The sequence below is a fragment of the Alligator mississippiensis genome, chromosome 5, assembly GCF_030867095.1.
Source record: "Alligator mississippiensis isolate rAllMis1 chromosome 5, rAllMis1, whole genome shotgun sequence".
NCBI classification, from domain to species: domain Eukaryota; kingdom Metazoa; phylum Chordata; order Crocodylia; family Alligatoridae; genus Alligator; species Alligator mississippiensis.
The window spans coordinates 52,982,815-53,000,310 of NC_081828.1; the positions used below are offsets into that span (position 1 = coordinate 52,982,815).

The following is a 17,496-nucleotide window of genomic DNA, read 5'->3' on the forward strand; positions in this document are numbered from 1 at the left end:
CTAAGAGGGAGTTGGAAAGAAAGGGAAACAAGGTCTGTGGACCAGGCTGCAAGTCAATAGAGGACTCAATAAACCTGAGCAAACTGGATTCCAACATGCCCAGGGAATTGGTGGACTGGAACAAGGATGCGAGTCACATAAAGGGTTCACCCCTTTATGACAAGCTGCAACATTCTGAATATCCTGTGGTCTGGAGAGCTGGGACTTGGCAGAGCCAGAGGAGAGGGAGTTTCTGAGTTAAGGCATGGATGAAAGCCGTAGCCAAGCTGAAAGCGAGGCAGTGGCTTGCATCAGCATGGTTGTGGAGGTGGTGGTAGGCACTTTTACAGGCAGAGGAGATGTGGGAGGAGAAGGAAAGTTCAGATGCCAAGATTACAGACAGCAGAGGCAAATTGGAGGTCTGTGCCAAGAAAGGAGGTAGAGTTGTGTTTCAGGCTGCCCAGGCAAAGCATCTCTCTCCCAGATGCTGATTTAATAGAAGCTGAGACACTGTCATAAAGCTTGCCTAGTTAAAACCAGTAATAAGTACTTGGTGGATGGGGGAGGCTCACTACACATGCAGAAAGTTTCATGCAGCCAAGTATATTGAGTGGAAAAGTGATCCTGGAGGTAAATATACATACATAGCTGAGAAGCCCAAGAAGGCATAAGGCAGGAGCAGGCTGAGAACTGAGTCTTACAGGATTCCATTAAAGTGATATCTTGACATGGAAGATTTTGTCACCAGAGACTAATAATTTTGTCTCCAGAGATTCACCAGGGTCTAATAAGGAGAATCATTATCAGAGGGAAACACATAGCTTTGCCAATGGTGTAAAAGGATATAATGGTCCACTGGGTTGAAGAATGAACTGAGAGTGAGGAAGGAGAAAGACATTACAGACAGCAACCACAGAAAGAGGTCATTAATTCTGTGGAGGAGAGCAGTCATCATGCTGTGACCAAAACAACTCCAAACTGAAGACAGCCCAGGACAGTGTAGTATGAGAGGCAAATGAAGGGATTGCAGTTGCTTGCTAAGGCACCTCAGTGAGGAGTCAAACCATGGTCAGAGGAAGGCCTTGTAAGAAGACGCTGAGCATTGTAGATGGACCCCTCTTGTAGTGGCTGCAGGGAGTCTGAGGAGTCAGAGGTGTGGAGGCAGCAACATAGATTCGTGGGATGGAAACAATCCGTTTCCCTTCTGCAGGAGGACAAGGGCATTCTTGGCATTAGGGTTAAGGAGACAGCCTCCTCCAAGAGTGCTTATGACCTTGGACTCACACTTTGAATGAATCAAAACATTCACTGTCAGTTTTCAAGAAGACTGAACAGGCATCTGGTCTGGTATGGTATAGGTACAGCACAAGCTGCATCTGGGCAGGGGTGAGACTAGGTGACTTCAAGGCCTTCCCTTCCCTGTGACTGTGATTCATTCTGTCCCACTGTGGGCCTCTGGGAAATCTTACTGCCCACCTTTGTTCTCCCCAGGCCACCGGTCTGATACGCATCGTTCAGGTGGCAGAGAACGAGGGCGATCCAAAGAACGCAAGCACCTGCTGTCCCCAGACATCTCCCGCTGCAACTCAGAGGAGAGGAGTCCCCAGGCAGACTGCGAGTCTCCAGAACGGCGGCGTCAATCCAGATCACCCAGCGAGGGGAGGTCGCAGACGCCCAACAGGCAGGTAGGGATGAAACCAACAGAACAGAAGCTGTCATTGCAGACAAGGATCGTGAAATAGGAGAAAACAAAAAATCATTGGCCTCTGAACTCAAGAAAATGAGTCTGTCTGCTCCATCTCTGGGGCCAAGAGGCCTTTAGGTTGTGAGGAGTATATAGAATACTACAGTGGTGCTGACAAACCCTAGCTGCATTTGGAGCTCCATTGCTTAGGTGCCCTTTAAATGTCCCAAGAGACAGGCCTTGCCTCCAAAAGTGTACAATCTACATAGACAAGGCAGGGGAGTGGTTGGGAGGGAAGCACAGGCACAGAAAGGTGAATGATTTACTCCATGTCACAAAGCAGCTTAGGGTAGAGCCTTGAACAGAACCCAGGGCTCCTGAATCACTCAGATACCCTACACATTAGGGCATGGTACCTGCTTTGGGCAAGGACATTGTTGTATCATCAGAATTCAAGGTGCAAGGTCTGCAGTCAGGAAAGACCAGTGCCCAGAAGCATAAGTGCCCTTCTTTAAACTGACTACACTTACAGGCAGCTATAGCTGAGAAACAGTCCAGGCTGCTGCTCTAAGAAGCCCTTGCCACATACAAAATGCCCCATCATTAAACACTGTATTTTCTTTCTGAATGCAGTTGTCACTCTGGATACATAACCTGCTTCTCCACTGCCTCACCCCTTGTGCAGTTATCAGCAATCATGTCAAGTGTGTGTCCGGTTCTCTTGAGTAAAATGTTACCCCCTTTTTATATTGGAATAAGTAGCTAAATAAGGTTCAGGGCAGAAGCAAATCGGACATCTGACACGTAAAGGTGCTTGGCCAGGGTATTTCTTCCATTAGCACTGACACAATTCAAGGGAATGTGTCATTGTTGCCACTTCATTTTTGTGAATTGTGAATGCACAAATGGATGATCATGAGGCCCAAAGTCCACTGTTACAAGATCGCTGAAGGAACCTGGGAGAAGCTGATTAGGAAAGAGTTTCCACCTCCCTGTTCCCTCTGCCCAAACTTCATGAGGCCTTGTTCTCCCTAGAAGAAGGCATGTTCTTACCTTGAGTTAGCCTCTTATTGCAGGCCACGCTTTGTATGGTTTGTATACCACTGAGCAGGCCAAGTTTTAGGGCAGGCTTTCTCACACTTAACTCATTTTAAGAACACACCTTCTTTCTTAGAGAAGATACAGCACCAGGAAGCTGATTTTTTTTCAGGGCTCTGATGGGGCAGGAAACAGCTTTTGACCCAGCTCTCATCCTCTTCCATTTTTCAGGGCACAGGTTCCTTGAGTGAAAGCTCCATCCCCTCTATATCTGACACCAGCACCCCAAGGAGAGGTCGCCGGCAGCTCCCTCCTGTGCCGCCCAAGCCACGGCCTTTCATCTCGTACACTTCCATGATGCAGCATGCTGGTGACACCTCCCCACAACCCGACGAGAGCGAGGGTGGGTCCCCTCTGCTTTCCAAGGCTCTGGAGACGAATGACACCTGCCTGACCGAGTCTTCCAGCTCTCCGCAGGGAAAGCAGAGCCGGCACTCCACCCCACAGCGCTACATTTCAGAGCCCTACCTGGCCCTGCACGATGACTCCCACGCCTCAGACTGCGGCGAGGAGGAGACACTCACCTTCGAGGCTGCTGTCGCCACCAGCCTTGGCCGCTCCAACACAATTGGCTCAGCCCCTCCGATGAGGCACAGCTGGCAGATGCCCAATGGGCATTACCGGAGGAGGAGGAGAGGGGCGGCACAGGGGGTGATGTGTGGGGCTAGCATTGATGTGCTAAGTGATACGGAGGAAGATGACAAGTGCTAGAGGCCGCTGCCCCCTCCAATGCATGCTCTTCGCCACGCCTGGGAATGAAATGAAACCAAAATCAAATGCAGGAGAAACAAAATCCTTTGTGCAAAAAAAAAAGTCAACCCCTGGATTCCTTTTCTTCTTTCCTTTTTTTTTTCTGCACAGAGGAGCAGCATTTGATTAGCTTGTGCAACCATGGCCTGGTCAGCTGCTTGTGCTGGTGAGATGAGTGTGAAATGGCCCCTCCCAAGAGAAATGGGACTGTGTGCCTGAGTGTACTTCCCTCTGCTGCAGAGAACACAGCAGGAAGAAACTAGGCCCCTGGGATTTGTTTTTTATCATCCTTTGCCCCTTGAGGCTTGGCCAAAAAAAAAGAAACACAATCCCAGCAGGTGGCTTTAGGCACGTTTTATTTTTCCCTTGGGAAGCCAGAGAGCAGATGGATAGAGGCAGATTCAGGGCCCTTCAAGAGGTGCGCACATTATTGCTCAGGGCCTTTGGCACTGCCTGGGGTTTTTGGTTTGCTTCCCAAAATTTCAGCAACAAAACGGAAAGGAGGAATGTGTTGGGAGAGGAGGGGAGGGGCACAGGAGCAGGATCATTTGGGTTCAGCAGACAGACAGCAGCTGCTGTGCACGATGGAAGGCGATCAGTGTGAGTGAAACCAAACCAAAATGGCTTGTACCATGGGGAGATTAAAGGGGAGGGGGCGGGTAGGGAATGGTGCTGCTGATTGTAACCCATCTCGCTCGTACATATATTTATTTATATACCGAGAACTATAGGTGTGTGTGTATATATGGTATGTGTGTGTATATATATTTATATGCTGTATATATAAAGATATACACATACATGTGTTTGTTTTAGTAAACTGGCATGTGATCTAACCAGGGCCACCCTCACCCAGAGGTTTCCAGGACAGTAGATGAGCTCTTTTATTGACCAAGGTGCCAAATATGAGTTTTTCCTTCCCTGAGTCCTGATCACATTGACAAACCAGGTAGGATGAGGCCTCTCTTTTGCTCTGCCTGGAGGGTGGCAGACAAGCTTTTATGACCTGAAAAAAGTAGTGACTGGTAGATTTGAAGCAAAAGGAGGAGCTGCCACTGTGACATTACTGAGAGTGGTGGTTGTACTGCTGAGCCATTATTTTTGCAACTGGATTGACTGCCAACTAGACTGAGGATCTGATTTTGTGCCAAGGATATTACAGCCACCTGTTCTAGTGCCAGTGCTGTGCAGTCCTCACTGGACTGTGTGACCATAGGATCTAGGAGGCAGGGAGGGTGGCACTTTGGAGGCTACTCATGAATGTAGAGAAAGGAGCGGGAGCATCCAGTACCCCAATACCTCCCTGCTCCCTCTTGTGAGCATGGCTGGCTTGGCATCATGTTTTCTCTCACCCTCACTGCTCAGGTGCTTGTCACTGATGTATGGAAATCTCTGTGTACTCAGTGTTTGATATAAAGCCCTCTGATGGCAGCAAAAATCTGCCTGCAACTTCAGTGGGCTTTGGATCGGGTCCTTGTTGATCCCTCTGTGCCTGACACGTTGTGCATCAGCAAACTGTTTTGGCGTGAATGAGCAGACTGGGTCCTACTGGTTCACTCTAGTGCCTTTTGGCATTGATTTTTAGGAGAGGGGAGCAGAGGTAGCTCTGTATGCTGCCAGAAAGATATGGTGCCAGCCATGGTTAAATCAGTTAGGGATAGGCAGACAGTTTGAGAAGCAAAGCCCCTCCTGAGCCTCTCTCAACAAGAACACAAGAAATGCCATCTAGCCAGTATCCTGTCTTTGAACGTGGCAGAAATGGATGCTATAGAGAGAGAGCACTGAACTTGATATCTCTAAAGTGATCTATCCCCTATTCAATACCCTCCATCATTATTGGTTTAAAGATGCTGTTCAACAGCCATTAATAGATCTACTATCCATGAGTTATCTAGTCTCTTTTTGAACTTGGCTACGCTATCTGCCTCTACCACCTCTTGTGGCAATGAATTCTACAAGTTTACTACACATTGGGTAAAAAATCTTTATCCATGCCTCTGGAGCAGGACTAGGTTGCCTGGTCAGACCCCTCACATTTCTCCCCAAGGTTTCCCTGGGAGTTTAATACAAACTTCATGGATTAGAAAGGAGATTAAAAGTGGGAGGGTTAGGCAGTTGACATGGAAAAGTTGACCATCAGAAATGAACCTTCTTCCCCTACAGCTGGATCTCAGCAAAGAGGAACACTAATATATATCAGCCCTTGGAGATCAGCCTGCAGACACAAAGTTACAGACAGAAAGACTCAACAACCACCACTGGTTAAAGGTATAAGCAGCATAATTGCTTTTGCAATTGCAGGAACTGGTCTGGCCTTCATCACCACAACCATTGGAATCTCCCCTGGGCTTGTCGGGGGCTGTGTGAAATTGCCTTTGGAGGGCACTGATCTGGTACTGGAGACCACTGGGCCATGTGGAACTGAAAAGGGTTCATCTGAGTAACTTTAAAAATGATTGAAGCATTTGTGGCACTGGCCTAGGGAGGCTGTGTTACTCAGGGGTATCACCAGGTCAACCCAAAGAAAGCCCCGTTCAGTTATTTTCACCACACCACCATGTAACAGTGGAAGCAGTCTATTCTAGGGAAGTTTATATAATTATACAGGGACTCTTTATTGTATCCCTTAATCTGTAACACAGGGTGCCTTAATTTGTTCAAGTTCTATGTACAGTGCTCAGAGGGCAGAAATTTACACCTGAAAATTTTTAAACACCTCTCAAAATGACCTAGTATGAGCTCTGCTAATCACAAACACATCATGACTTTAAGGTCCTGTATCTCATTGCCCTTGAAGGATAAAAGTAGCATGCCATGCATCTCCCCTTTCTACTGGTATAGGGAGCCTGAGGGAGGTTGGCACCCAAATCCCATTGGTAGGTCTACAGTATTGGGCACCAAGCTCCCATCTGTGCCTTTCAAAATCGCTGCCTAGCACTCCTATTTCCAGCTCTGCAACCTCATGAGGTATTGTACAATCAACCTGCCCCTGCCCCAAGAAGTGTTATTTCTCCTAGAACAGGCCTTTGCCCTTTCTGACTCATAAAAGGACAAATTCTGTATGTGAGGGAAAGGAAGAAATATTCTTATGGCAGCCTAGAAAGGCCCCCACCCCCTGGGCACTTCCTCATGGCTGGGCCCAGTACTGCAGTGGTTCTTCCTCAGTTTCTTCATCAGCTTTTCCTACCTGTGCTAGTGACTTGTGGCTCTACCCTTCAACCTAATCGTTATGAATGATCCAACACCCCCTGCCAGGGTGCCAGAGACAGTCACAGTCCAGGACAAGCAAGAAATTAAGGAATATTTGCCCCACTAAGGCTTAGTCCTTTGCCCCCCTTCAAGGTTATTCATCCATGCATTCCCTTAGCTCACCACTCAGCCCAACTCTTTTTCTCATATAAGCTACATTCAAACTTGAATGATCATTACTGGACCCCAGATAAAATCAAATGGGCCAATGCTAGGTCTGGCTTCAATCCAGAAAGACTTTGACCAGCCACAGTCCTGGTTAGGAAGGCCCTATCCCCAATGAGAGATATTTGTCTCTGCTCCTTCCTGCCCGCCTCCAGCTGCTTGAGCTCTCACTCCTGTTTGGCCCCCTTCCACAGGCCTGACACTCATCACATGTGCAGCAGGCAGGGCTGATTTCCCCCTTCCCACACTGTACACTAAGCCTTTCCAGCTTGCATGGGGATTGTGTTCACCATCACAGGCAGAGCACTGAATCTGCTCAGGGTTTTCAAATGTTAGAACAGGTTCTAGTGGGAGAAGGGGTTTATGAGCAGAGTGCATTTCACTTGCATCTTTCTGTGCCTCAACAGCAACCTAGCCCAGAGTTCTCCACTTTCTATCGCATTCATCACTCTGCCTCTTCTTCCATAGCTCTACAGTGTAGCCACACATGTGGCATCTGTGTGTGGTGGATGTGTCTATCACTTGCACTGAAGCATGTGTCTGTGTCTGTGTACATATGTGGTAGTTAGGCATGTTAGTCTGAAGCCAGTCAGAAGGCAAGATAGACATGCAGCTTTATAAACTAACTGAATAAGAACTAAAAGGAGAGTACATGCTTTCGTGAACCCAAGTTCACTTCATCGGATGCTGTGGGCAGCATAGAGAAGAGTATGAAGTGGAGTAAGTGATTAGAATACAGTAGGTAGGAAAGCAGGAGGGAAGAGGAAGGCAACGGGGAGTGCTGTGAGAGGGATACATGCAAAGAACCCATTGGTAGCCAATCCTGAACAGGGCTGATTTCCCCTTGGGAATCTGTGTGATTTTACTCTGAAGCAGTCCATGGGGCTTTTCTTCTGTCTTTCACTTGAGTCTTGCCCTTCACTTTCAGGAAAGCATGTACAGAAGCAGCCTTGTGCCCTGCCCCCAGTTTGCAGTATCTGCCACTGTTATTTGAGCAGAGCCCAAGGACAGATTGAAGCATTTCTTCTCCCATGCAGAGGCCTTTCCACAGTAGCAGAGGTGGGTGGCAGATTTTCACTACCAGTCTGAGGCTGTAGACTTGGCAGCCCATGCCTATGCAACCAAACATTTAAGTGCAAGCTTAATTTTGCTAATTAAATGTGCATAAATGCTCCACTGGCCTGCAGCTCTGGTGCAGCCAGGGTATCTCAGTGCAGGTTGGAAGGCAGAGCAACCTCTGAACTGATTTGTCTGTAGTCATCTTTTGACTGACATTTGGTTTCCCTTTCCTAAAGTTCAGTAAGCCCAGTCTGAGAGGGGAGGACTCTTCCCACACCTTACAGAAAACCATCCCTAAAATATATGCATATTCCCAATACAGACTTATCTCTCCCCGCACATACATACACATGAACACCCTGGAACAAACCAGCAGCAAATGCCAAACAGCACTAGTAATATGCCTGTATTATAGAGCATCTTTCATCACAACATAAGGCATTTATGAAAATGGCTCAATCTTGCCAGTGCTGATATTGGAAAGTGATTGCAAGAGGGTTCAGTATAAGGGGCAATGTGGGGATCAGGGTTATTGTCCAGTTGCTGTGAGAGGGGTGAGCAGGTTTGCTTGCAGCACTGAGACAGTGGATCTGAGAGGCATGTGCTCATCTGCAGAGTTCAGAAGGTTGATCCATCTGGGAAAGCTTCTTAATGTATAATTTTACTGTTTAAAATCCAGCATGTGGCTGAATTCCAGCTCCAGTGGTAATTGATCTAGTAATTCCATTCTGCCGGTCTGACTTCCTGCCACAGATTCAAAGGCACGTGCTGGGCTTCACTCGCTGTGACAGAGAGATGTAGGTGTAGCACAACTGTTCTGCTCCCACCTCAAAGGGAGTTGCATTTAGGGAGAACATGATGCGGTCTTTGTACTTGGCCCCTGTGAAGCCCATGGGAGTTTTGCCATTTACTTGTGCATGTCTAGGGTTTGACCTGTGGTCTGTATAAGTGCTTTGGAACAGAAGATATTCTGTAACAGAAATATCCATTGCAGTAGATTATTGGAGTCAGGTGGTGACTGCTGGATTTTGAACCCAGAATTCTAGTTGTGTGTGTGTGTGTGTGCGCGCGCATGTGTGCATGCACTCATATGCATGTCAGGGAAGAAGCTATCCTCTGAATACACATATTTTGGGATGGTTTAACTGGGAACTGTGGAGGCCCTTGCCTTTTTCATCTTTTCCTTCCTTTCTGCCTTTGGGTGGAGGTGTTTCATATCATTCAGGTTGCCCAACACCCAAGACCAACCAAAATCTTACCCTAGACAAGTGGCATTTTGTTCTCTGCTTTCTACTGGGTAAGCCATTGCTCTGGACTTAAGAATCCTGGGTTTATTGACAAGCACTAAAGCTGGAAGTAAAACCAGCATCCCACTGCATTTTCTGAGTTTCTGGGAGAGAGGTGTTGATTTAAAAAATCTCGACCAGCTCTAAGAATTGCACAGTTCTTGAGGGATGATCATGGTCTACACGTCTCACTCCAGAGAATGACTGCCACATTCTCGTACTGACCAAACCATCCACCCACCCACTTTCTCAAAATGCCCCTTCCAGGCTGCAAATTCCTTCCCCTTCCCTAGTTTATTGACCCAGTCTCAACAATGAACCCATCCTTGGGCAAGCTGTTTCAGCTGCTGAAGACACACACACATGCATATATACAGCACCTCTTCAAGTGACTTGAACCACCTTTATTCACCTGTTTGTGTTCTCTCATCCAGCAAGCAAGATGGTTCCCTGGCTCAGCTCCCAACATGTCCTGTTTGTGGGTTTTGTGGCTTGCTTATATGAAGAGAGGTAGTTAGGCATGTTAGTATGAAGTCAGTCAGAAGGCAAGAGAGACATGCAGCTTTATAAACTAACTTAATAAGACCTAAAAGGAGAGCACACGCTTTCATGAACCCAAGTCTAAAGTCGTGAACCTGGATTCTAAAGTCATGCACATTAATTCACTGCCATGCAAAGTCCTTTTTAATTTTAGTGTTAATAGTAAACACTTTGCAGGATCTTTCTACCTCATTGCACTTGTTTTCATCAACATCTGTCCCATGCATCAAATTCTACAGAAAGGAAGCAGTTGTCTTTAATAAGTTGCCTGTTTGTAGTTTTCAGGTCCGCACACAATACAATGATAATGTATTAAGTTACAAGTGACGGGAAGGGCAGATTCTCCTTGCCAGTTAGGGGTGTGGCTCTGATTCCCAGGGTTTGAGGGCATCCTGTGGTTGACATCTAATTGTTTTGAGTGGGGCACCCTCTCAGGTTCGGAGAGAAAGAGGTCTGGGTTGTGGAATGAGGATCCCGCCTGAGTCATTTGTATTTAGCCCAAAGATGTGGGGCCGTTTGGGTCCAGGAAGCTGGTTCAAGCTCCCTGCTTGTCTCTGGTATCAAAAGGCTTTCTGGTGCTGCATCTAGGTACCAAGGACAGTTCCGCTGAAGCATGGGTGTTCTTACTCAGGAGAATATATATAACTCCACGCAGGGGAATGTAGTAGATACCATATGAACATACCTAATGGGATGGACGAATATCAGGTGAAGGCTGAACAGCCCCCCTTGATGTCTGTCCAAAGTACAGCAAAAGTGGCTATCAAGGCCCATTGGTTTCTTTTCAATCATTTAAATCCTTCATTATGAGAAATGTAAGGACATACTCAGGGGATTTTGTGACCCAAATTTTTAATTAGCAAGTGAGATTGAATTTGTGGAAGGTGGGCACTCTCTTCGAGCATCAGCTGAATATGCCAGTCAGCAGTCTTGGTTGACATGTGCTAGGGCCCTGCTATACTGGAGTAGGCCAGAACAAGCCTCACGGACACTTGAACTAAAACTGTTGCAATCTGAAGGCTTCTTCCTGGCTGGCTGGTTGTTTCTAACTAGGTGTCATTGCTCTGATGCACTGTAGCAGGTATTTGAAGCTTGAAGACCCCCTCAGATTAAGAGACAATTTGATGTGGAATCCAGTTCAGGTTTTTTTGGATCCCCCTCATCTGGTCTGTTTTTTTGGATCCCACTCATCTGGTGTGTCCCCCCCCTCTCCACCTCCCCCCCCCCCCCCCCCAATGTTGTCAGGCAGCTATAGAGTAGCAAAGGCCTGTGATACTTTCCAGCACAGCAAAACTGCAAGACATTCAAGAGCTGCTGAGCATTGGTTCTGGGGTCTTGAGTGCCACTGAGGCCATAGATTTGAATGAGCAGGTCCTCAGTGGTATATGGGACCCATTTGTCCCCTCCCTACCCCTTTCAGTTTCTGTGGAAATAGACTTTCATTTAAATAAACCAAAAGTTTCTCCTGCATTGAGAATTTAAAGCAATGTTGGGATGGTTTGAGCTTGGTCTGAAACCCATTGAACACAATGGAGAGACTCCACTTGATTCCCAGAGACCCTGAAACAAGCCCTCACTGAGGGTACAAAAGATTTGAGGTCCTGGCTGATGCTGACTGCTGCAAATCCCAGTGACAAATGGAAGCAAGAAATGCTCGGCACCTCTCTCTTGATCATCAGGTGAGCATTACCCTACTCAGACTCGCTACCTACAGCAACGAGCATGAAAGCAGTAAAGGTCAACATTGTCAAGCATTTCACAGATGATCACTTGAGCTCTTGGGTAGGTGTAGTGTGATTACTGGGTTCCCTTAGTTATGATTCCAGCTGAGCCAGGGAGTGACCTGTACCATCCTAAAGTCTGATAAATACATAAATGCATCACAGCCAAGTACTTAGAAATGACCAGAAGTCATCAGCCACTGTGGGCCACTTAGGTCAGAGAGTCAGTCTTTGGTTCCTCAGCACTAGTAAGGCCAACCGCGTTGTGACTACTAGATCATTCTAAACCTCTCTTGGAAGGACAGATCTCCCCATGGTACAAATTGTTAGGAAAGGAGGTGGTTGTGGTCAGGCAGATGTGGTGAGATGATGCCCACCATATGTATTGTAAATAAGCGGGGAGGGAAGGGTGCATCTTGACCTTCTAAATGCAAAAAGATTTATGACAATAAGCCATGCTCTGTGTAAATACATTATTGGGGTGGGGGGTGGGGCTCTGTGTGCATTAGTTGGGTGAGGGGAGTTATAAGGGGAGGGGTCTTGTTTCATGTTGATTTTAAAACTTATACCTTATTTATTATTCTTACAGTCATGACTGAGACCAGCAAGTGTGCAATGAAGTTTATAAGAGTTTTGAAATATTTCCTAACAGTTTTTTAAAGACCTATTTTAAGGTTACTATCACTTCAACCCACAGTCTGGTCTCTCTCCCCTACAAAAGCTCTTAACTGTTTCCCCCCTATTGAAGGGTAGGTGCATATCCTCCTGACCCTGGGAATCTAGACTGAGCACTGGTATGTGCCATCACTGAAAGGAGTTGGGCCTCTTTCAGCTCGGCAGCTGGCCATGAGACTTCTGGCTGGGCCATATGCTAAAGGCTGGAACTGGGATCCAGTCATTGCTACAGGTGATTCTCCAAGGAGTGAAGTCTTGATGCTGGCTGAAAACAGTTGGCTCATTAGACTCTAGAGAATAAGCCAGAAGTTTATTCAGGTGTGTCTGAATGCAGCAGGATTCAGTTTCAAAACTAGTGATTGCACCCAAGACTTGTAATGGGGCTGAGACAGAGTAGAGAGATCTGGCTAGGCATTTACACTGAGCTTATTGCCATAATGTCTGAGCAGCAAAGGAGGCTGGGCTGCCTCCATGCACCACATCATTCCCAGGTTAGTGTTGAAGTGTTGTGGTTTTCCTTGATTCAGAGTGGAGACTTAGTCTCTCTCCACGTGCTGGAGCCAAGAAGCTCAAATGATCTTGGTGGTAGGAGAGATGTATCCAACTCTGGGCACTAAAGCTTTGCTATAGGATGGAGACAGAGCCTCTCTCTAGCTGCTGATGCTGCCAATAGAAGGAGCTGCGCACTTTCCTGCTCTTAGATGGAATGTCCTGCCCCATGCCCACCTTTATGGCACAAGCACTTCCCAATACATTTGAACTGGGAGGTGAAAGCATTTTCATCTTAGTGTGGTGCCCTTTGGACACCACAGATGGAGAAAGGTCTAGGTTTTTGTTGGCATCTCCAACATAGGTGCCCCAAACTATTCCTTTTGAAACTGTCTTGGTCATGAGCAGGCATCAATTAAAAGTACAGGCTGGACAAGTTAGCTGGAACCACAAAACAGGGGGAAAGAGAATCTATAAAAGTCAGAGTCATTACAGTAAGCACTGAGGGACAAATGGAATCCATGTAACAGGAGTGGAATTTGCTTGAAATGAGAGTTTAAATATTGCCACCCATATTCTCTAGTAGCTCTCCATCAAGTTATCCTTGGATGAGCATTGTCATACATTACATAGATACCAGCTGGCTCATTGAAAATTTATTTGAAGTTCATGAACCAGGTAACAAGCATACAGCAACAGCACAGAGTCTGAACCCAAGTAGAGCTTTTATTCATATATACTGGTGTTTTATTAACATATAGAAATTCTTTGTATGAGGATAAACTAAACCATACTTATGGGAATGGTTTTTTCAGTAGCACTGTGAGAATGGACTGATTCCATCTATTTGGCAGAATCTAGAATTTGTTTACCCTTGTAGAATGGGTGAGATATGCCCAAGGGGTCATTGAATTTGGAAGCAAATGGGGACAATACAGTATCTTAGAGCACAGCCTGTAAAACCAAAAAAAAAAAAAAAAAAGGGGGGGGGGGAAAGAGACAAGGAAAAAGACTACAACTAGGAGAAAGGATGTTTTCAAGGTACTTCTACAACCTGCATACCCTTTTTTTAAGTCTCTGGACTAATTTTGCATCTGTATAATATCTCTTCTATGGCCTAAAGAAGGCTTTACAGCCAAAAGAACCTTTCTTCACCTTGGATATATCCATGGGATACTTACTGCTGCTAAGATCTCAACCTGTGGTCAGGCTCAAAAATCACTGCTGTACTCTGAGCAAGCTGTCCAAAACCAAGGGGACTTTTGTTTCATTGCAACCAGAAGATGATCTTTTTGACTTCAATTGCCCTTCAACTTAGCACAGGAAAAATTGAGGAGAGGGCTATGGTGGGATGTGAAGAGGGGAGCATTTAACAAGAATTCCTTACAGAGAATGGGCTATGACGGTGTAGAGAAAAAGAGGAAATCAGGAAAAAAATGTTGGTGTCTATATACAGATCTAGTGTTTCAAGATTAACCTGACCCCAGCTCAGTACACTCCAGTAAGAGGTGCACTGATACAGTGCTAGTACCAATGCATGGATGGCAACTTGATCCCAACCTGGTCCTGTAAGACATCCAACAATGCTGAGCAACAGTTGTTGCCTGTGGAGTTGGATCAATACAGTTTTCATGTCGGTCAGTTTATGGAGTATGGGAAGACAGGATAAGAGGATGCAGAGAAGCTGCTGATACATGTGCTGTGTACTAAATAAGGTAGCACACAGCATCCCCCTCTGGGTTTTTTCAGTAACCATGTCCTGGCTTATTCAGCCCGAGTTTGAGAACTGCTCCGGTAAATGTAGTTCTTATTGGCAGCCCACAGCCATGATCCCTGGGAAGGTATGGGTGCACCTCTCCCAGAGCCAGAGGCTGATTCCAACACTACATGTTGGCGAGGTGGATATATTGTAACATACATGCTCATTTGGATCCAAAAAGGAAACAGAAATGACTACAACAAGAAAAGAGAAAAATGTAAAACTTTAATGTTTTTTGTCAAAGGAAAAAAATAAAATCTTGTTGTAAAGAATTAATTCAGTCGCTTGCTTTTATTTCTCCTTTTAGTACCCTAGTAGCACCTGCAAGTTTCAGATGAATTCAGGGCCCCAGCATACAGGACCCTGGACAGACTCATGGCAGGAGACTACCTTGCTCCAAGAAGCTTATGGTCTAAAGGTCTGGAGGGCAGACAGACAGAGAACTGAAATCATTTACCCAAAGCCAAAAAGCAACGCAGTGGCAGACAGGTCCCTAGGGGTGGTAAATGCAGGTACAATGATGTAAACCAGCGGAGGCTTTGTCCCCATATCACTTGAGTCCTAGGGTCTGGACACAGACATGGCTAAGATAGAGCTGGCTGACATGACCAGCATGAGAGTGGCATTCTACTTTGCCTGCATCTAGACAATCTCTAGGGAGCTAGTACACAGTTTGTGCAGCCTCAGCAGTAAATTCTACTTCATTCTGCAGAGCCACACAGTTCCTGTGCTTTTCAAGGGGCAGCACTTAGATGCCTCCAGTCACCCAGAGATGCATGGCCCTCCATTCATGCCAACAGGGAATTTTAATCTGAGCTGAGATGCCTCTGGTCAGAATTCTGCTTCCCTCTAACTGCATAAGGAACACACATCTAGCACAGCTTTGGACATGAGCTGTCTACCTGGACAGTAGCATGACAACATTACCCCTACAATAGCCTACTTGTTAGAGCACCTGTTCACAATATGGGCTTTTGTTCCCCCACCCCCACCTGGCACCACTCAGCCTCAGGTGACTTGAATCAACATCTAGGCTCAGCAGACTGCCCTGACTACCAAGCTTTGGGGCAGACATGGCTGTGAGCAATACCCTCTCCCTACCATGACATACATATACCTCTTGTAGCTAGGGTGTAATGTGGGGGGCTAACCCTTGTTAATCCAAGAGTGAGAAAGCAGCATGATAGGTCTGCAGTCAGTTATAGGCAGCTGAGCTAGTGCCATCTGCAAGAAAGTAAGCAGCCCAGGGTAGACAGGGACAGGAGCCTATAAAAGTGCAAGTGACTACTGGGGAAGCTGCCCTGCAATAGGTTGCATAGGCCAGAGCTCCAGACAAGTAGTAAAGCAGAAATTGCAGAGCAACTGGATAGGTAGCAGAAGAAAGAAACAGTGGGTAAAGGGGCCCCTGTGACCTAATTCTGGGAATCAGAGATCAGGTGAAGAGGAAGGGGGGGGGGGGTCCAGAAGAAATGCATCCCAGGGGGATATAAGCCCACCTTCTAAGCTAGAGAGGGTGCGGTCTGGTCTTGAGCTTTGCAAAGAGAGGAGCTTGTAGGAGTAAGGCTGTTAGATGGAGATCTACAGGCAACAAAAGGTACCCTAGAAAGCAGGAGACAGCTAGGAGTGGGGTAGGAATTGCTGTGGTGCAGATCCCTAGAGCAGAGTTTAAGTTTGGATACTTGTTTAGTTAGGTATGTATATTGAATGTTTACAGCTGTAAGGTTTGGGAGTGGCTAAAGGGGAGGCAGGAAGCCACAAAGAAGAATCCTAGGGGTGCCATTGACTGCTTTGGTTTGCGGAGGCTGGTAGCTGTTTAAACTGTAGTAGGTACTGGACATCTTGGTCAGTGGGCCTAAGACTAAACTACTGGGTAGAGCTAGTGAGGGAGACCCTGAGAGGGGCTGGTGGGGATTGACCATGAGACTGGAGCTGCAGATTCAGGGGTCCAGTAGTGCAAGGCAGGACTGGGGACCTGATCCAGAGCTGCAAGTTGTCCTGCTTAGAGGAGTGGAGTCAAAAGGTCATGCCAGATAGAGATTGCCCCATGATGAGCAGGGTGAAGTGAGGAACCCCAGGCTTCATCTTCCTCTGAAGGCTGCCTCCCTAACATATGAATGATCCAGCAAAGCATGGCAGATAAGATCACTGTGGTTCTCTGAGAGTAAGTGGGGCAGAATTAGTTTGGCCACCAGGAGGTGCTATACCTGCTCTCTGGCACAAGCGGCACTCACCTTTGTGAGTCTTGGTGCTATTCTAGGTTATGCATAAGTAACAAGGGGGCATGGTCTGGCTCAGTGGAATTGCATCAATGCAGATAGGTGGTGATGCTGGCCTGTAGTACTCTGAAAACAAATGGCTTGCCAGGCATCATTATGCCTACTCAATGCTTCTGGAGAAGTGGCCAGAGGTGAAACAGAAGAAATGTGATTTCAGGAAAAATCTGGCAGTAGTGTCCCATAAGGCAGGCTGTCCTGGTGTGGAAAAAGCAAAAAGAAAACAGCCCTGTGCTAAATAGTCACATCCCACCCTCCTTCCTGCTAGGGATTCTGAGTCATGATTTCCAAGAAGTCTTGTCTGCTTGAAGCACTCCTGTGATGAGACTTGCCACTCACAGGCCTTGCAAACAGTGCCATCTGGGCATCCATTCCCTCCATGCAAAGAGGGAGTTTGGAGCAGAAACCACCCCCTGTGAAGAAGCCTGCTCTTTGCCCCTAGTGCTCTTGCTGTAGATTTCCCAATGTCTGCAACACGGCATGCAAAAACAGCATTGATGGGGGGGCTCACTTCCCCTCTTCAGATCAGTGTTCACTTCCTGGAGCCATCGGCTTAGGCTCTCTTGCTTGTTCTCTTACTCTTCCTCTCTGGGTTTTTCTTCTTGGCTTTCCGGTGGCCTACCATCCTCGGAAAGGTGCTCTCAGTCAGGGTTCAGATAACCTCGTCAGATGACCCAGGAACATGGTTCCCCTGGGGCTCTTTATCTTGAGTAGGTGCCTTAAGCATTAGGTTTCTGTGCAGAAAATGGACACCCCCCTCCATTGGTCA

General features: G+C 46.8%; 1 protein-coding gene across 1 annotated transcript in view; it reads left to right on the forward strand.

Annotated features, from left to right (window-relative positions):
* CACNA1E (calcium voltage-gated channel subunit alpha1 E) overlaps nucleotides 1-14,726 on the forward strand; it is a 234,373-nt gene extending 219,647 nt beyond the window's left edge. Inside the window, exons 46-47 of the mRNA XM_059728377.1 lie at nucleotides 1,471-1,664; nucleotides 2,933-14,726. Coding sequence (XP_059584360.1) covers nucleotides 1,471-1,664; nucleotides 2,933-3,472 — 734 coding nt within the window. The 3' untranslated portion in view covers nucleotides 3,473-14,726. The remainder of the gene's footprint in view (nucleotides 1-1,470; nucleotides 1,665-2,932) is intronic.
* The last annotated feature ends 2,770 nt before the right edge of the window (nucleotides 14,727-17,496 follow it).